This window comes from Arvicola amphibius, chromosome 4, assembly GCF_903992535.2.
Source record: "Arvicola amphibius chromosome 4, mArvAmp1.2, whole genome shotgun sequence".
In the NCBI taxonomy this organism is placed as follows: domain Eukaryota; kingdom Metazoa; phylum Chordata; class Mammalia; order Rodentia; family Cricetidae; genus Arvicola; species Arvicola amphibius.
This window is the reverse complement of record NC_052050.1, coordinates 46,357,582-46,378,630: the sequence shown is the minus strand read 5'-3', so window position 1 is coordinate 46,378,630 and position 21,049 is coordinate 46,357,582. Positions and strand designations below refer to the sequence as shown.

The window sequence follows — 21,049 nt, the reverse complement described above, 5'->3', positions numbered from 1 at the left end:
CAGTACGGCTGCTTTTTCATGCAGAGTGAACTCTGCTCTTCTTGTAATGAGAAGTACTAGCCCCCTCCCCACTTCCATCCAGAGAGAGTGCTGCACAGTGTCAGGATTTAAAATGAAACCTTTGTTATAGCCCATGGGGAAAAATGGATCTGATCCAGCCACAAACATCACTCCCTGCCATTCCTAGTCTATCAAGAGTCTTAGCAGCTCTGAAGTTTTTTAGAGGGAAAATCTTTTTGCTTTGTTTTGTTTTGCTTTGCTTTGATTTGGGGCATGGGGGTGGTGCGGGAAGCAAATGCATGGCATGTTTTGTGCCAGTGAAAATGAGGACAGTTGAGCAGAGGCAAACTGGAATGTAAACTGTGATTGACCCGTAGCTGTGGCATGACTTCTGGGCACCAGCAGGTCAGCAGTACAAGTTGCCATCCAAAAACAAGGTATAAAAGTTGCCAAAATTCCATAAAGCTCTGGGGTTTTCTTATCTGGGGAGGTTGCTATTCAACGATAAAGACTAAGGTCAGGGTGAAAGTCACACCACCTTTCTCCAGGATTTGAGAAGGGTTGCCTGCCTTGGCTTTCCAGAAGCTATTTATTAATCCAGACTAGAGCTGTTCCCCCACTGCACCATCAATGCACCACAAGCAATTTGATGGCGGGCGTGGGGGATGGGGGGGTAAAAGATGCTTTGCTGACCACGAATTGTTCAGCATAGCCCTAAGGCCTGTGTGCCTGGTTTCTTTCTCTAGCACCAAGTTTGAGTTTGCTTTTTATTTCAGAGGATTTCAGCTGTGGTTTACTCCTGTTGCCAAAGGAGCTCCAGGCATGCACCACTGTTTAGGATCCAGTGGCCACATTTGGCAAGCAATGGTTTGAATGACCTCTCCTTAGGAGCCCTAGGTCACTGGCTGGATTTCTGCCTCCCTACATTACAGGCGCTTCCTGTATTGGGAGTGGCAGTTGGCCAGGGCATTGTATTTCCACTGGCCTGAAAACATGCAGACCCTAATGAGCAGAGGCTTGTGAGAGGGAGGATAGCAGCACAGGAAAGGCTAGAAGCAAACCATTGGAAGTCCTAGGTTTGGGGCTCCTCAAGGGGAAGTTTGGGATCAATGGGTGGGCGGTGAATGTGATAACACCTAAGAAGGCAGAGCTATGTCTGAGTTTTTTTTTCTTTCTTCTTTTTGTTTTTAAATTTTAGACAGGCTCTTGCTGTGTATTCTGGACTGTCTTTGAACTTGAGACCCTCCCGCCTCAGCTGCTCAAGCACTGAGTTTATAGGCATGAGCCACCACCATGTCTTGTTTCTAAAGTAAATCTTTCAGTGAAGAATCTTTTACATGATGAGACTCCTTTTATAGAGTACAGTTTTCATATCTGTGACTTTTAGGGAAGGTAAAGGTATTACAGCCTAAAGGAAATTTGTTTATTATTTAGAACCCTATTTCAAAGAGAAACTCTTTGTTGTTTTTGTTGTTGTTTTTTAGATACAGAGTTTCTCTGTAGCTTTAGAGCCTGTCCTGGAACTAGCTGTTGTAGACCAGGCTGGCCTCTGCCTCCCAAGTGCTGGGATTAAAGGCATATGCCACCACCGCCCGGCTTTCAAAGAGAAACTTTTTTTTTTTTAAGATTTATTTGTTTATTATGTATTCAGTGTTTATATATCCCTGCAGGCCAGACTCTCACTACAGATAGTTGTGAGCACATGTGGTTGCTGGGAATTGAACTCAGGACCTTTGGAAGAGCAGGCAAAGCTCTTACCCACTGAGCCATCCCTCCTTCAAAGAGAATCCATTTAATATTGCAGGTTAAAAAATAGCATGCCAAAGTGTTATAGTCATTTATTCACTGATTGAGTTGTTTTCATCTCTAAACTTTGAACACTTTGTTCTCTCTTTTTTTTCTTCTATTTGTGCAAAACTGTAGGATACCAGGAAGGTTTTGTAAGAGTAGCAAAGAAACTTCTTAGGCATTAGTTCTCTGCTTGGGGAAGGTGCTTTTTTCCAGGTGCTTTTAAGGATATGTCTCAATAATGGACTCTCTATATCTGTAGGATGGAGACATTCCCTGCAGTGGCTGAGAAAGTCCTTAAGGAGTTCCAAGTGTTGCTGCAACATAGCCCATCTCCTATTGGAAGTACCCGTATGTTGCAGCTTATGACCATCAACATGTTTGCTGTACATAACTCCCAATTGAAAGGTAAGAAAAATTCAGTTTCTCTTTCTAAACAGTTGAATTTAGTATCATTTCTATGTACCTTATCACTTCCCCTGCGCTCAAACACACACACACACACCTCCCCACTATTGCTTCTTAGGTCTTAAGTCTCTGAATTCTGTTAGACTCTGGTGCTTGGGTGGGATAAAAGGAGAGATTTATGAATATAAACTTTAATTTAAAAATCTAGACATACTTTTGCACATCTGGCCATGTTAATGGCAGCAGCAAGGCCTCTTAGAGGCTGCAGACCCAGTTTTTTCCCAAGAGAGAGGCATTGCTGAAATGTTTCATTCCGAAGACCGTATGCTTGGCAGGGATTGGGAATTGCTGTTTCTGGACTCATGTACCCTGTTTGTTCAGTATGGAAAAGTCTAGTTCCCTATGGGATATCCCTTGTGGGACCCTGCCAGAGAGTAAGAACAGAGAATTGATGAGCTTTGGTGACTCAAATGTGGAAGCACAAAACCTACCAGGCTCAGAATTTGGCTAGTGTACTGGTATGCATTCTGAAGTGTTTTTCTGAACGCTTGGTTCTCTCTCTCTCTCTCTCTCTCTCTCTCTCTCTCTCTCTCTCTCTCTCTCTCTCTCTCTCTCTGTGTGTGTGTGTGTGTGTGTGTGTGTGTGTGTGTGTTGAGGGGTGTGGGGAGGAGGAGGGAAGGGAAAATTGGTACAGTTTTTAAGTGTTCTGATGACTGTGTCATGTTTGAAGGATATTTCTAAGATTCCTTCCCCTCTCTGTACCTCACTTAGGTAATGTTGATGTTGTTTGACTTGATAGAAATATGTAGTATGAGTGACATTATTTTGTGTTTCTGCACAACATGTTGCCAAGGAGTCATTCTAGAGCATCAACAGAGAGTGTTTGGTCAGATTCTTATCTGCAATGCCAGGAAGTAGGAATTGCCCCATGGAGACTGTGTCATAAAGCAGATCTAATGTTTCTAAACAGTGCCACTGCTCTTTGGTTGTCCCTTTTCTCAGAGCCCTCTCCTCTCATCCTGCAGTCCATCTGTTTCCTTTCTTGTCTGTACTGGGATTTTTGCTCAGCTTGCTGCTGGTAGGGAACTTCTCTAATGAGTGAGTGTATCACATTTTCCTAAAGACAGGGCTTCTCCTGGGTTTTCAATCCCCTCTGAATCCTGGAGGACTTTTCCCATCAAGCTTACTGATAACAGCATCCAGAATTTTCAGTAGTGGGCAAGATACAGACGTATAAGAGCCGTTCTCAGTGTACCCAGTCATTCCTGAGGCGGCTGTTGACAAGGGGCTGCAAGAAGACCTGGAGTTTTACAGGGAAGCGTTGGTTTCTAAGAAGAAAATAGATTGTAGTGGTGCCCTGGTGAGCCTGTGCAGTCTTAAAGGGAGGGAAATTTTGCTACCAAGAAGGAAGCTCTCAGGGTGTGGTATACACGCCTTTAATTTTAGTCTACTTATCAAGTTCCTGGCCAGTCAGAGCTACATAGTGACACTCTGCTCTCTGGGCTCTAGAAGTAGGGCCTCCACTTGCCCTGCATTCATTTTCTGCTCTCCTACCCAAACCACCCACTGCTGTGTGAGTTGGAGAGCTGGGACACACAGTTCAGCAACAAAGGACCTGTGGTCTCTGTATGTGTGAACGTAAAAAGCCTGTTTTCAACAGTTCCTTCTGTGTAGAAAAACATACCCTGGCTTTTCATGGACCACTAGTGATTCTTTTTCTTGTAGCTGTTGCTAAGTAAAGGCTAAGAAAATATGGGTAAAAGGAAGGTGAGGATAGAGGACCGTTCGGTATTTGAGGTCAAGATATTTTTGTAGGGCTTTTTCTGTAGTTGGTCGTAAGGTGGATCCTCTAGCAAGAAATGATAGGTAAAGACCTATGGCCCTACTCCCTTTACTGCTCTTGGTCTGGCTCTCAGCTCCATGAGGCAGGAGGAGCCTAAAATGAGGTGGTCACAGGCTCTAAGGGTGGTTCAGGGAAAAACAGCCCAGGCCACAGGATATAACACTCAACTGGGACACAGAGCTCTGCGGACGTGCTGCCAAGTACCCGGTGTGCAGTTGAGGCGGCCATCCAGACCCCACTGTGTGGGCTGCCATTGGGAGAGGGGTGAACAGAGCACTCAGCAGGGCTGGTTGGTGGGAAGATGCACTTTTCCATTTCCCAGCACATGAGTCATCATCTCTGGGCCCCTGTGCTGTGCTTGCACGGACAGTGGCAAGAAGGGGGTGTTGTGGCTGAGTAGCAGCATCTGTGTCGGGGGTGGAGAGAAAAGGGGGTTGGGGAGAGGGTAACGATTTAAATCCTTCACTAATCAGCAGCACTTTGAATCACATTTTTATGAGTAAGGAAGTGATAAATCAAGCTCTGTGTGTTTAGCCCCCAAGTCCTGTCAGCTGGTGCCCTTCTAACGGGTTCTGTCCCAGCCAGTCTGCAGGCTGTCACAGTCACCACCCAGCCACAGGTCCCTGGCTGTCTGAAACCAGGAAGCAAGGCCTGACACAGCCTGGCCTCCCAGGTGCTCTGGGTCCATGGTGATTTGGCAGTCATTGCAAATTACAGAACATCTGGACCATCATTTTTCTCTCCATTCCCTCCTGGATGTGTCCTTCTGGGTGGGTTGTTTGCATGTGTCAGTTCCTGGGCTCTGTGAAGTAGAACATTAAAGTCTGAAGCAGAGGTGATCTCGTTAGATTCTTTTGGTCTGTGCCAGAGCCATCTCCATAGATGTGGGGTCAGAATTATAATTTGGAAAGCAACAGAGATGTTCTTCCTTAAAAAGTATGTCCTTTGTTGATGGCCTAGTGCTACAATACCGTCATGGATCATTTTTGTGTTCAGTGATCCCTTTGTGGTAACTACCTTCTTTTTACATCAGTAGGCCAAAGGTGGAAATGATTTGGCTGCTAACACTTTAGTGTGTTTACATTTCAAATATGCTTTCTTTGTAGACATGGAATATTTAAATGCTTTGGATGTGGTAGCAGACACTAAAGTAGAGGGACAAAACTGTGGTGGAGAGAATGGTGTCCTCTCCCTTTCCCTACATTCGAATGTAGGAAACTGACTTCCTTGATCATGAGCCCTGGGTAAAAAATCCTACCTCTGTGGGATTATAGCTTAGAATCTTAATATTCTCTATGAAATGGTTGGAGACAGATATGTTTGAGGTGAACACAGGAGTATTTAGAGGTTTTGGTATAAGGGTGGTATTTCTTAGACACAAGGTGTTTGTTGAATGCATAAAGGAGAAAGGTCAAGGAAAGTTGTGTTTTTTTTTTTTTTTTAACCTGGCCAGTGTCCAAAGTTGGTGGCTACATAGGTGGTTCCTGGAGTGATGTTACAATGTCTGTGGCATTCTGAGCATGAAAGGATAAAGGACCTTCTTCTGTGTCTCAGTATTAATAGTTCAGGAGTGGCTGATAGGAGGCTAGAGGGTGAACTGCTGAACTAAACCACAAGTACTCCAAGAACTTGAATTTTTAAAGAAATTGTAATTTAAGAAAATAAAACTAGTTTCTTGAAGACAAGTAACTGAAGCAACATTTGTGGTAGGGCATCATGGAAACCTTTTTGCATCTCTCATCTGTGCCCAATTTGCTCCAATCTGGACTTGCCTTTGTTGCCCCCACCCTTTTCAAAAATATGTTTTATAATTTTTGGAATCAAAACCATCTCAGGCACACTGTTTTATTTTACTGTATTATTAGATTATTTTTCCTATAAATCACTGGATGTTACTCATTGGCCACCACTAGAATAACTTCCCTTTTCTGTGCCCTGGCTTTTTTTTTTTTTTTTTTTGCTTCTCTGCTAGTTCAGAGTATGTCTCCATTTCAGCCCTCTAAAAGAGCCTTGGTAGCAGCAACAAGAGGGCACCCATGAGGCACTTCTTGAGTGCTGTTCATGTTGCTTGCTCTGAGAAAACATTTAGGTGTTAGAATTGAGGTAGAGCTAGACTGGCCTTCATTTCATGCTCGTTTGTATCTTCTTTTGTTTTTTTTTTTCTGTTTTTTTTATATATATATTTTATTTTTTAGACCGTAGCTCACTCTGTAGCCCAGGCTGGTCTCAAACTTGAAATACCCTTACCTGACCTCCTTAGTATTAGGAAGTCAGCTATGCATCACTCTGCCTAGCATATGCATGCATTATGTTATTAATATTCCTGAATTGCAAGGGAGATAGGAAGTGCTACATGGGTGTCTTGTAGGAATTTAAAACTATGGCTGCCTACCTGGTACTAACAGAGTCTAACCTGTAGGCATGGGCTTCTTCAAGCCGTTAGTTATAATAGAGTTGACTCCAGCTAGGAGGTCACTTCACAGTCAGAATTTGTCTTTCAGCATAAAGCACACCTAAGACTTTAGGAAGAGCAGTTCGTTCTCTATCGAATCACTTCTAAGTCTTTTACTCAAGCAGAATGTATGAAGTGTCTAATCCTCTGCTTGACAGAACAGTTGTACGGAGGAAATCCACCTTTCATAAGGGGTTAGACTTGAGTTTAGCTGTGTAAACTGTCCCTCTCATTCCTCCTCCTAGATCCCTGTTGATAGAAGTCCTTGGGCTCTTTCTCAATGAGAATCATGGGTAGGTAGATTTCTCTAATAACGCTACTGGTCTTCATTTCCAGGACTCCTCAAGTTAGAGTCAACTAGCAGAGAGAAAGTCAACATGGCCAAATTTTTTTGTGACTATAAAGGTCAGAATGTAAGGTGTGGGAAGGCAGGCTGGAGGAGGCTGCATCAGTAAGCTTTACTCTTGTCAACAGGTTGCTTAGCCAACTCCTTTCCCTTGGCAATCTGATTATGCCTTTTGCTGAAGTTCCCTGGAAAAGAAGACAAAAATGAAAGAAGTAAATCAAGGCACTCACCGATTTTCCCAGCTCTGAATTCTAGTCCCTTTTCTTGTCAGGACGAATCTACTGCTTTAGGCTGAGGAAAGTAGTGGAAAGTTAAATGAGAAAATGCAGTCATGTCAATTAAATTAACCTCACTCTAGTATCGTATCTGTTGAGGACATGGTCTTTTTTTACCTGAAGATAACAGTGTGGTTAGGTGGTCATGGCTAGTTTGGCGTCATGCAAAGGTGCCATATCCCTATTATTAAGCAGTGATTATAAGTGGTATATTTAGGTTTTGTTAGCATTTTATTGCTTCTCAATTTGGCATCTTTTTCCCTTCCTGGAAAGACTTATACTGGAGGAGAAATAATGTTTAGGGAGATTTGGCAGCAGTATTTGCAGCTACCCTTTCCATTCTATTCTCATTTTTTACTAATTTTCAGTGTTGGCACTCAAATTCAGGGCCTAACACATCTAGGTAACTACTATTGTTAAATCTGAACTCCTAGCCCCAAATCTGTATTTAAAGCTTGATTTATACCAGGCGGTGGTGGTGCAAACCTTTAATCCCAGCACTTGGGAGGCAGAGGCAGGGGGAGCTCTGTGAGTTCAAGGCCAGCCTGGTCTACAAGAGGTAGTTCCAGGATAGCAAAGACTGTTTAGAGAAACCCTGTCTTGAAAAACAAACAAACAAACAAAAGCTTGATTTATTATTAGACTTTTCAACAGGCCTAAATTTTTGATAGAAATACATAAAGGCTGATTTCGAGAGAAAAAGTTATGAAGTCTAAATTTATAGTTAATATAACAACTCTGTTATATGCTATTATTTTATATGTTATGTTATCTGTTGTATTTTGATCATATTCCTTCCTGATTCCATTCCCTACCTCCTACTCCCCTAACTTCATGCCTTTACTTGTTTTTAGAGACAGGTTTGTTTGTTCGTTTGTTTGGTGTGTGTGTGTGTGTGTGTGTGTGTGTGTGTGTGTGTGTGTGTGTGTGTGTAGCCTTTTTGTGGTTGTCCTGGAACTAGCTCTGTAGACCAGGCTGGCCTCGAACTTACTGAAATCCTCCTGCCTTTGCCGCCCAAATGCTGGGATTAAAGGTATGTGCTGCTCACATACTCCTGGGTTTGGGGCCATCCACTGAACCTGGTGTACTTATCAGGCACCACATACTTAAAGAAAATTGAGTCTCTGTCCTTCAGAAGCTGTCCATAGGTCCTCAATAATTAAGGGTTGGGGCTTGTAAACCTCTTCTCCTTCCATTCTAGAATGTAGACTGACTTGATTGTTTATAGGTTTTGTGCTGTTTCTGAGTGCAATAGTCCTGTAATGTCCAGAAGATGCTGTTTTGCTCTGGTCCTCTCTGACCTCTTATTCAAATCTTCCCCCTCCCAACCTCTTCCCTGCTGTTCCTGAACCTTGGCAGTAAGTATGATAGAGATTTGTGACTGACACATGTGCTTTGACCAGTTTAAGTTTCTATGTTACCCTCCAGCACACAAAGAAACTTCTTTAATGAGGTGTGAGATCTGAACTATTACATATCTCTAGGTATAGACTTAAGAATTTAGCGGGCAGTTTAATATTATGTTCATTTAGCTGTAATTTCCCCAGCTATGGGTTATTACCAGATTTACAGTATCAGGCAGGTGTTTCCTCCTGTAGAATGGCCTTTAAGTCTAATCATAAAGTGATTGATTACCACTATATCATTCCTGCCACTATTGTACCAATGGACATATCTTGCCATGACTCTTTTATTGTAGTTCACAAGGTTTGTGACTGGTTCAACCCCCCCCCCCCCAACACACACACACAGCAGACTGTATAACACCTTCCAATATCATAAAAGCAGTTAGCAGGAAGGGAGCTTTCTAGTCAGTACCAACTTTATTTCCCCATGTCCTGTGGCTAGTCTTTAGCAACAGGGCCTCACCGGTTCAGTTCTGGTGGCCAAACGAGCAATGGCAATAGCCTAAATTATTTTAGGGGTCTCCAGGACACCTGTGACCAACTCAAGGCGAAGTATCCCACACCTGACACTGGGCTTTGCATTTGACAACCTATGGCTTCTGTAATGAACATAATATGCTATATAGGGTAGATCCAGTTCAACTGTTTTATTTGGATTGGGGGGAAGAGGGAAGGAGGGAGGGAGAGAGAGGGGGGAGAATAAATGAATATAAATGTGTTTCCATGTGTCTTTTTCAATTATTCTTAGTGTTAGTTATTCCTCCCCAGCTCTATTCCTCATCCTACTCTTCCATTCCTATCCCAACTTAAACCTCCCTCCCCATTATTCTTTCTTTCCCCTTCTTAAATCACTGGTGTTCTCCTATCTTCCCTCCTTTGAGATCTTTTTTCCCTCTTCATCAGTGGTTCCTTTCTAGTTTCCTGGATTCTATAGGTACTTCCAAATTAAACACACAAATATAAAAATGCAAAGCTAAGATCCATATGTGAGTGAGAACATGCAACATTTGTCTTTCTGGGTCTGGGTTTCCTTACTGAGTATATGTTTCAAAGCTCCATTAATTTACTGGGAAACTTGGTAATTTTGTTTTTCCTTAGAGCTGAATAAAATAACATTGTATCTAGGTACCTGATTTTCATTATCAACTCATCAACTGATGAGCATCTAAGTTACTTACATATCATAACTATTATGAATAGAGCAGTGATGAATATGGATGAGAATATGTCTCTGTAGTAGGAAGAAGAGTCCTTTGGGTATATGCCTAGGAGTGGTATACCTGGGTTATATGGTAGATCTATTTCTAGTTTTTTTATGAACTTCCACACTGATTTGGCTGCACCAGTTTCCACTCTCACTAACAGTGCATTCATTAGGTTCCCTATTTCCCACATCTCTGCCAATATTTGATATCTTTTATTTTGTTTTTTGAGACAGGATCTCACCATATTACCTGGCTGACCTGGAACTCACTGTGTAGACCAGGGAGACCTTGAACTCACAGAGTTTCTGTCTCTGCTTCTTGAATGCTGGGATTAAAGGTGTGGGTTACCATGCTCAACTAATATTATTTTCTTTTTCTTAAGATTTAGTTTTATGCGTGTGGGTGTTTTGCCTGTATGTATGTCTGTGTACCGCATGCCTGCAGTGCAAGACCAGAAGAGGGCATTGAATCCTCTAAAACAGGAGTTAGCTGTGATGTGGGTGCTGAGGACTGAACCCAGGTCCTCTGTAAGAGCAGAACCATCTCTCCAGTCCCATCTTTCATTTTCTTATTAGCCATTCTGACTAGAGTAAGATGAAATCTTAAAATAGTTTTAATTTGCATTTCCCAGATTACTATGGATGGTGAACACTTGTAAAAATATTTGTTAGTGCCAAGCATGGTTAACATATATGCCCATATACATACATGTTAACATGTCTATACTTAATCATCACAATTAAGATACTGCACATTTTTTGTCATCCTATGTAATTCTTGTTGAGTCCATCCTGTTCATTTCTACCTCTGGCCCTAGGAAACCACTGATTTGTTTTCTATTGCTGTAGTTACCGCTTGTCTTTTTTTAAGAGTTTCATGTGTATAGAATCATTTACTGTTTACTTTTTTGTGTCAGGCTTAGTAAAATATATGTTTAATTTTATTAAGAAACTGCTTCTGTTTTTCTTGGTGGTTATATACTTAATGTTCTTGCCATAGGCATCGAGGGTTTAGCTTTATAAATTTGCCAACAGTGGCCAGCTGGTGGTGGCGCACACCTTTAATCCCAGCCCTAGGGAGGCATAGACAGGTGGATCTCTGTGAGTTCGAGGCCAGCCTGGTCTACAACAGCTAGTTTCAGGACAGGTTCCAAAGCTACAGAGAAACCCTGTCTTGAAAAACAACAACAACAAGCCAACAGTATTTGATATTGTCAGTTTTTGGTTTTTAGTTGGTTTGTTTTTTGTTTTTGTTTTGAGACAGGGTTTCTCAGTGGAACAGCCCTAACTGTCCTGGAACTCACTCTATAAACCAGGCTGTCCTTGAAATCACAGAGATCCACCTGCCTCTGCCTCCGTAATTCTGGGATTAAAGGTCTGTTAGTTTTTAAATCATGTTTCCCTAATGAGTGATTTTTCATGTGCCTAACTGCTATTTGTGCATCATACTTGGCAAAGTTAGGTCTCTTTCCCATTTTAAAAAAAAAAAAAAAAAGTTGCTTTTAGTCAGAAGTCTTTGCAAAATCTGTATTCAACTTGCATATCAGATACATTTTGCAAATATTTTATCTCAGTGATTCCTGTTCCAATAATTTTTTTCTTTGTTCTTCCCTGTGTTTCTTTGTTTTTGTGATGAGGATCCAGAACTTTGTGTATCTTGACAAATACTTTTCCACCGGGTGGTGGTGGCTCACGCCTTGAATCCCAGCACTTGGGAGGCAGAGCAGGCAGGTCTGTGTGAATTCGAGGCCAGTCTGGTCTACAAGAGCTAATTCCAGGACAGGCTCCAAAGCTACAGAGAAACCCAGTCTTGGGGAAAAAAAAAAAAGCAACCAAACCAAAAAAAAAAAAAAACTTTTCCACTTAGCTCTTTCCCCAGCCCCTCTCTCTCTCTTACCTTCTTTTAAGTTTCTTTTCCTTTTTTTTTTTTTTTTTGCTTTTGGATTATGCTAGGATCTATACTAAATATAGTTACCTTCTCAGGAATAAAAATTATAATGTTCCTATTCTCCTTAACAAAGCAAGGACCACAGGACACTGAAATTCTGCTCATTTGTTTGCCTTTGTATATTCTCATATCTTTTTCACTTTCAACTCTGTAAGACAAGTTCTTTGTTGTTTGTTTCCTTGTTGGGACAAGACCTTTCTCTGCAGCCCTAGCTATATTCAAACTTGTTATCCTCCTGCTTCAGCTTCACAAGTTCCAGAATTACAAGTAGGTTCTACTACCATATTCCTATTACATACATTATTTTTTTCCCTTTCATGATCTTCCTGTTTATTTGTTTTTTTTCCATTTGTATTCTTTTAAATTTATTTAGTGAAGATCTTTGATGAGAAACTTTTTTTTAAAAATATTTATTTATTTATTATGTATACAATATTCTGTCTGTGTGCATGTCTGCAGGCCAGAAAAGGGCACCAGACCTCATTACAGATGGTTGTGAGCCACCATGTGGTTGCTGGGAATTGAACTCAGGACCTTTGGAAGAGCAGGCAATGCTCTTAACCTCTGAGCCATCTCTCCAGCCCGAAACTTTTCTTTTTTAATCTGTGCGCGCGCGCGCGCGCGCGCGCGTGTGTGTGTGTGTGTGTGTGTGTGTGTGTGTGTGTGTGTGTGTGTGTGTGCATGCAGGTATATATTACTGTGTGAAAGCCAGAGGTTGATGATAGGTTTCTTTCTCTATCATTCTCCACCGTATTTTTTGAGACTGTCTCTCAATGAGCCTGGAGCTTGCTGTTTTATTTAGACTGGTTGCTCTGCTAGCCCCTCTCCTCCTCTAGGGTTATGATAACAGACATCTGCTGATTTACCTAGCCTTTAGGTGGGTACTGCAGATACAAACTCTGAACAATTTCCCAAACCTAAAAACATTGCCTTTTGTTTTTCTGGAAAAAAGACTTTGTTTTATTTTATTTCCTAAAAAGTTGTGTTTGTTGGTAACAGACTTCTAAGTTTTCTATAGCTGTTTAAGAACTGTCACAGAGTTCCCACTGTTGCTAAGTAAGGTCAACTATCTGTTCCTTTATTTCTTTTTTATATTATTTATTTATGGTTTTTTGAGACAGGATTTCTCAGTAGCTATGGAGCCAGACCTGGAACTTGCTCTGTAGACCAGGCTGGCCTCAAAACTCACAGAAATTCGCCTGCCTCTGCCTCTCAAGTGTTGGGATGAAAAGCATGCAGCACCATCACCCAGCTATTTCTTTTTTAAAAGCAACCCCCACTCCTGTGCTTTTCATGTTTAAAGAAAAAAAAATAGGCTAGTGAGATGACTCTGAGGTCAAGGTGCTTGCTGCCAAATTTCATATGGTAGAAGGAGAGGACCAACTCCTGCAAGGTGTCCTCTGATCTCCAGAAATGTGCATGGCATGTACATTCTGCTCCAAATAAAGTAAAACAAACAAACAAAAATACCAAATGACTTTGGTTTTAGTGGTTTGTCTAGGTTTGGGTTTTATTTTATGGCTGGGAATTTGATGGGTTTTTGTGTGTCTTTAGACATTTTTTTTTTGTCCTGCTGGTCTTAGGATATTCTTAGCTCCCTCCCCTCCAATTCTGCATCTTCCATGCTTTCTCTGACTGTACATATGTTAGACTTCCATCATCTTTGATGCTTCTTAAGCCTCTGTTTCATATTTCTCTTCTCTTCTCCTCTCTCTCTCTCTCTCTCTCTCTCTCTCTCTCTCTCTCTCTCCTGCATTCAAAATAATTTCCTTAACTCTTCTAGTTCACCAAACTTTCCGTTAACTCTGTTTAATGTGCTATTAAATATGTGCCATTGAGAATTTAAGTTTTTATACATATATTTTTATTTTTATATAATACATATATTATGGGTTTTTTTTTTCCAAGACAGGGTTTCTCTGTTAGCTCTGGCTATCCTGGAAATTGCTCTGTAGACCAGGCTGCCTCCCAAGTGCTGCTAGGAGTAAAGGTGTGCATGCACCACCACTGCACCTAGCCATTACCAGTGTTTCCTAAGAAGAGTTTGGAAGTACTTTTTCTCAATAGTTTGTTTTATTAATAAGAGAGTGGTTCTGGGTAATTATTTTGCTATAAAAAAATGCTGCTGGGTGATGGTGGCACATGCCTTTAATCCCAGCACTTGGGAGGCAGAGGCAGGCGGATCTCTGTGAGTTCGAGGGCAGGCTGGTCTACAGAGCTAATTCCAGGACAGGCTCCAAAGCTACAGAAAAACCCTGTCTCAATCAATCAATCAATCAATCAATCAATCAATAAAATGGATGTGCCCCACACCTATAGCCTGTAATACTTGTAATACTTGGGAGATAGAAGCAGGAGGATCAAGGTTCCTTTTTACTTTCCTTTCTCTTTTACTTTTTTTTTTTAATCATTAGTTCTAACTGTAGCGCAAGCTGGTCTAGAACTCACTCAGCTTCCTGAGTGTAAGAGGCATGAACCCCACACCTAGCTCTTTTTGTTTAACATCAGTCTTAAGCTTCTATTTCTTCAGCTATAACATTAGCAGTTTGGCAGGAGCACCTATATCCAGAGGGACAAGGGCATGTAGATTCCTCCATCCTTTTCTTGTCTCTGCACATTATATTCTTGTCTTTGGACAGATGAAATTATCAGGTTCATAATTTTCATTTTTTTCCCCAGAGGTGTTTGGTGTAGAGGATACTTGCTCTGAGAGCTAATTGGGTGAGGAAAAAGGTGCAGGAAAGCAAATGAGAAGCCTGCAGCTGAAGTGATGGATATCATTTATTGCCAAGAGAGTGTGAGCTAGTGATCTGGAAAAGAGGGCTCTTTTGTTTCAGCCACATTACATTACATATCTGGTGAACCCTTTTGGCCCAAAAAATCCTTTCCATTAGTCAGGGTACTCTTTGCTTTTGTTCTTGACTGCTGCTGTTCTCAGAGCCTTCTGGTTGCTTGCATGTCTCAGTTCCCTTTTCAGAATGCAGACAGTCATATGTTTTGGAATGTATTTACAGTAATTGGAGCTTTTTAGCTTAGTTAAGTCCTTCAGATCTAAGATTCCCATTTTAAAGCTTATGTTCAGAAAATACCCCAGTGATCCCTTGCCCCAAGTGCCAGCACCAGATGCCGTAGTTGACACGCTGCTGGGAGTCCAACTGCTGGGCAGCTTTCTAAAACCCAGACACGTGCTATTCACACTTTGGCTTCTGAGGGAAGGAGCAGTGGTTGAAAGAGAGGAGGGACTGCCAGGGGACTGGGGGGGGGGGGGACGGGAGGGATCTCATAATGCCTGCCCAAGGCTGAAGGCTGTGTCAGCTTTCTTCCTCTCTTCTCCAGCTGGCATTGGTAGGACAGAGTAAATCACCATAGAGTGATTATGAGCTGAACTCGCTGGAGACTTCTATGAGACACATCTGTGACATCACCTTGTTATCACTGTCTGTTCTGCATAACCTCTTTTCACCTCTCCCCTGAGAGAGGGTGATGCCCAAAATTCATGTCAGGGCAGTGAGCACAGGGAAATGTTTGGTAACCGTTATTTTTGAGATGCCTGCTGAGAGTACACACTCAGGCCATTGCCACATTCTTCAAGACTCCTCAGTGGAATAAAAAACATTTGCAGACATGGCTTGGTTATCCATTGTGATTAGATATTCTTTTTATGTGTGCGAGAAAAATAAGTAGAAAGTTTTAGCTGGACAGTGGTGATGCACACACCTTTAATCCCAGCACTTGGGACAAAGACGTAAAAGGATCTCGGTGAGTTCAAGACCAGCCTAGTCTACAAAGTGAGTTCAAGGACAGCCAGGATAGTTTCACAGAGAAACCCTGTCTCAAAAAGCCCCCCCCCCCAAAAAAAAGGGTATAAAAACCTCTAAGTCATTTCTCATTGTTTTAGTGTTCCCGGTGCTCACTTTTAAAAATCATTTTATGTGTATGGTTGTTTAGCCTGCATGCATGTCGTGTGCCACAGACATGCCTGCCACCCTTAGCATCTAGAAGAGGTTGTCAGATCCCCTGAAACTGGAATTTTAGATGGTTGTGAACTGCTATGCAAGTGTTAGGGATCAATCCAGGTCCTCTGAAAGAACAGTTAGTGATCTTACCAGGTGATGAATCATCTCTCCAGTCACTAAAAATTTCTATTGTATTTTAGTGTATATTTATACGTGTGTGCATGCATATGCTCATATGCACTGTGGTACTTATGGAGGAAAGAAAACAACTTGTCAGGAGTCAGTTCTCTCCTACCATGTAGGTTTGAAGCAGAAAACTTAGATCCTCAGGCTTGGTCTCACGCACCTCTCTCCAAGCCCCAGTCAACATTACTGGCCCTTTCCTCTCTTCCTCCTAAACACATGTGCACATACATACTTAAATACAAAAAACTCTTATTTATCAAGCAGTGATTTCTTTAAAAATATCAGATATTCAGCCTGATCTACAAGAGCTAGTTCTAGGTCAGGCTCCAAAGCTTCAGAGAAACCCTGTCTCGAAAAAAAAACAATCAGACTGATCAATAAGATCATGTCCTCTGTTCAAAATCTCTACTAGCTTTCTAGTTCGTTTATAGTAGTAGCCTATTTACGAGGACTTGCTGTAAGAACTTCACTTCTGACTACATTTTTTAAGCTTATTCACTTGCATTTTCTTCCATCTTATTTACTCTATTCTAGCTATATTGGACTTCTTGCAGGTCCTCTGATAAGTGGGAGACTTTTAGACCTGCAGACTTTTTCATTACCTGTTTTTACCACCTGGAATGTTATGTCCAGCTGTGTAGTGCACTTCTCATCTTCTGTAGTTCATTTGATGTAAAGCCGGCTCCCACCACTCTATCAACACTGTTGTTTTCTGCTTCCACACTGCACTCCTGATCTTCCTGATCTGCTCACTTCTGTGCCGGATGGTAAAGAATTTACAACTTACCATGCATATGTTTGTTATTTACTTCTCTCTAATGCAAGAACATAAGCTCCCTGCAGATAGTTTCTTGACCTGTTGTCTTCAATAAAGTATTGGGCATCTAGAACACTGAACGGCTCATTAAGTTTTCAGTGAATGTGTGTGATGTTCAAGTCAAACCATTTTTCTTAGTAAGCTGGTCTGAACAATGAAAGTCAAGTGACATTTGTTTGCTGGGTTATTGTCTTTGATTTTTTTTAACCTTTATTTTAACTTTGTATATATGGGTGTTTTGGCTGTCTGCTTATCTGTATACCATGTGTGTGTCCATGGAAGTCAGAACAGGCTGTTGGATTCCCTGGGATTGGAGTTACAGATGGATGTGAGACATCTTGTGAGTGCTGGGAATCAAACCCAGGTCCTCTAGAAGAGCAGCCAGTGCTTTTAACCACTGAGCCATTTCTCTAGCCCCCTGTTTATTGAGTTATTACTAATTATCTTACTGTCCTTCTTTGGTTTATGTTAAAGTTACTTTCCTGAAAATATAATTTTCAATTGCATGCTTTTATATCCATTAAAGTGATATTAAAGTAAAATACATTAATTGTGCTTTGATTTTTGCCACTTATCATGGAGCTAGTATCTTTGGGACTTTGGGAAGTGGAATTTCTTTGAAAAAGTACATCCTTTCTTATCCAGTTTCCTAAGATTTTAATCTTTTATTCTTATCTTTACCTGCCTGATACTTTTATTTCTTCTTCTGTGTTGAGTTACCATATTTCTACTGTAACCTTAGAACATTTCTATCCAGTTTACATAAGCTAAGTAATTTTTAAAAATTATTTAGAGAACCAAAAATGATAACAAAATGGAAGACACCTCTAATCCAACTTCCTCTCTATGATGTTCTTTCAATATTGTGTACATATTCAAAAATTTCTACACAGTTAAGAAGATGCTGAATATAAGTATAATGGGTATTTATACCTATGGGTATTCCGGGTGTAAATTCTTCATTTGTGATATTTTTTTGTTTATTGGAGGCAGGGACATTCTGTATAGTCTAGTCTGGCCTTGGATTTCTTCATCTTGCCTTGGCTGCCTAAGTGCTGAGATTATAGGCATGTGCCTTCATATACAGAATTGTAATTAACATCTTTATACATAAAATTCGTGTTTGCATTTCTTTTTCCTTTATTTATTCTTTTCTCATATATTACATCCTAGCCACAGTTTCCCCCTTCCTCCTCTTCTCCAAATTCTTCTTTCCCACCTCTCTTCACCCCCAGATCCACTCACCCATTCATTTCTCTTCAGAAAAGGGCAGGCCTCCCAGGAATATCAATCAAACATGGAATAGCAAGTTACAGTAAGACTAGGCACATCCCCTCATTAATTAAGGCTAGATAAGGCAACCCATTAGGAGGAAAAGGGTCCGAAAAGCAGGCAAAAATCAGAGTCAACCCCCACTCTCCCTGTTAGGAGTCCCACAAGAAGACCAAGCTACACAGTCGTAACATATGTATAGAGTACTAGATAAGACCCATACAGGTTCCCTAATTATTGGTTCAGTCTCTGTGAGCCCCTATGAGCCCTGGTTAGTTGATTCTATGGGTCATGTTCTTATGGTATCCTTGACCCTTGGTTCCTACAATCCTTCCTCCCCCTCTTCCACAGAATTTCCTGAACTCTGCTTAATGTTTGGCTGTGGGGGGTTGGAAAGATGGCTCAGTGGTTAAGAGCACTGGCTGCTCTTCCAGAGGTCCTGAGTTCAATTCCCAGCAACCACATGGTGGCTCACAGCCGTCTATAATGAGGTCTGGTGCCCTCTTCTGGCCTCCAGGCACACATGGAAGGAATGTTGTATACATAATAAATAAATAAATATTTTTTAAAAAGTTTGGCTGTGGGTCTCTGCATCTGCTCTCATTAGTTGATGAAAGAAGCTTCATTAATAATAATTATGCTAGGCTCCTGTCCTGAATAATGTGGCCTGCATCTAAGCAGTGGATCACATTTCTTATCTTAATGAATATTTATCCATTAATCTATCTGCCTACCTACTTACCTACCTATCTTCGAGATAGGGTTTCTCTGTAGCTTTGGAGCCTGTCTTGGAACTAGCTCTTGTAGACCAGGCTGACCTCAAACTCATAGAGATCTGCCTGCCTCTGCCTCCCAAGTGCGGGATTAAAGACGTGCGCCACCACCGCCCAGCTTGCTTTTGGTTATTTGGAGAAAGGGTCTGTGTACATGCTGTTGCTGTCCTGGAACCCACTGTGTAGACCAGATTGACCTCATAAAGGATCCACCTACCTGTCCCTTCCTAGTACTGTTGTTAAAAATGTGCTCCACCCCACCTGGCTAGAATGTTTATTAGTTCATTTATTTTTCTTATTTTTTTTTAACAGAACTTTATTTTGGCATCTTTCTTTAAGTTTTAACTACATTATTTTCTTCAAAATTGAAGCAATATTATTTCTTCTCTTTTCACCTAAATGTTTTTCATAATATATTTTGATCATATTTTTCCACTTTCCTAGTTCCTGCCAGATCCTCTTCATCTTCCTACCCTCTGAACTTAATGTATGTGTTGTCTCTCTCAAAAATAAATACAAAATCAAAACAAAGTACTAATTAAAAAAGTAATAACACAAACAAAAAGCCCACAAGGAAACCAGAAACCTGAGTTTATTTTGTGTTGGCCAGCTACTGCTTCAAGGCTCGGGGCTACCCTAGAGTATGGCTGGCATGCCTAGTGCACTCCACGGGAAACACCGATCTTCTCTTTACTGCTAGATACTGATTATGAATAGCTTCCTGGTCAGAGGAGGATCCCCTGTCCACTTCCCTCTCTCACTGCTGGAACTCTATCTGACTTGAACCAGTACAGGTCTGTGCCTGTTGCCAGTTTCTGTGAGTAAGTTCATATGTTTCCCACTCCTGGTGTGTCTAGAAGACACTGTTTTCTTGGAATCATCCACCACCTCTGACTCTTCAAATCTTCCTGCCTGCTCGTCCATGTACACTCCTGAGCTTTGAATGGAGGATTTTGATAAAGACATTCCATTTAAGAGTGAATGCTCCAAAGTTTCTTACTTTGCATATTGTCTAGTTGTGGATCTCTGTTTTAATAACTATGTACTGCAAAAAGCTGTTTTTCTGATGAGGGTTGAGTGAGGCACTGTGGGTATGGCAGTATATCATTGTAAGTCATTTTATTGCTGTGTTCCTTTAGTAGAATAATAGTTTTAGGTTTTCCCCTACATCCATGACCTATCTAGTCTCAGGTTCTTGACCACTTTAGCAGTGTCAGTATGTGTTTGCATGTCATGGAGTGGGCCTTGAATGCAATAAAAAATGATACTCCCATAACATATGCCACCATTGCACCAGTATATTTTGTAAGCATGTTGCTGTTGTAAGGTTTGTATTTGGGTGATAGTGATGATTACTTTTCTCCTTTGGTATCGTGCAGAGTACCTTCCAGCACCATGAATGGTAGTCAGTAGGGCTGAAGCTTCTAGCTGAGCACAAACTCAACTTCTCCATGTTTGATGACATAAGTAAGTTTATCTTCAGTGATAGGACCTTCCCATCAGCTTTTGGAAAGCAACTAATAGCCTTAGCAATAGCCTGTGATGTTTAATGGGAATCACTTTGGCCAACAACTTAACAAGATGTAACCCATTCTAGGAACTGGAGATTTTATTTGGTAACATGCATTGACATCCCCATACCCATTATATGGTGGCTCCATTAAAATGCCTTTCATATATGCATATATTTTAAGAAGCTACTACAGTAATAGGTTTATATATGGTTTTTCAGAAAGTCTTAATTGTTAGTTATCTTTTCATAATCCTTTTTTTTACCATGTTCTCTCATCCCCTCCCTATATTAATCCTCCTATTTTATTTTTCCCTTTATCCCTTCCAAGGGAGATTCTCTCCTCTCTACTGTTACCTTGCTACATACCTAACCTCTGTGGTTATTCTGATTATAGCACATATATTAAAAACTTAAAAGCTAGCATCTACTTATAAGAGAAAATATTTGTCTTTTTAGGTCTGGGTTACCTCACTCAGGATGATTTTTTTTCTGCTTCTATTTACTCCCAGATTTTATTTTTCTTAACAGCTAAATAATGTTCCATTTTTTAAATGTACCACATTTTTATTAATCCACTCATCAGTTGGTAGATATCTAAGCTGCTTTCAATTTCTGGCTATTATGAAAAAAGTAGCAATGAACATGGATGAGCAAGTAACTGCCATTTCCATATTGTCGTTTAGTTGGAATCATATATGTTCTTTGTATGGTGCCTTCTTTCAGCTAGTGATACATACTTGTGTTTGGTTTGGTTTGGTTTTGAGACAGGCTCTCGCTGGGCAGTCTTGGTTGTCCTGGAACTCACTATGTAAACCAGGCTGAACTTGAACTCACAGAGATCTGCCTGTCTCTTGAGCGCTGG

General features: G+C 41.0%; 1 protein-coding gene across 3 annotated transcripts in view; it reads left to right on the top strand.

Annotated features, from left to right (window-relative positions):
* Positions 1-21,049, top strand: part of Smg6 (SMG6 nonsense mediated mRNA decay factor) — a 240,939-nt gene that overhangs the window by 64,483 nt on the left and 155,407 nt on the right. For all 3 annotated transcript variants that reach the window (XM_038325034.2, XM_038325037.2, XM_038325035.2), the window contains exon 10: positions 2,051-2,196. In XM_038325034.2, coding sequence (XP_038180962.1) covers positions 2,051-2,196 — 146 coding nt within the window. The remainder of the gene's footprint in view (positions 1-2,050; positions 2,197-21,049) is intronic.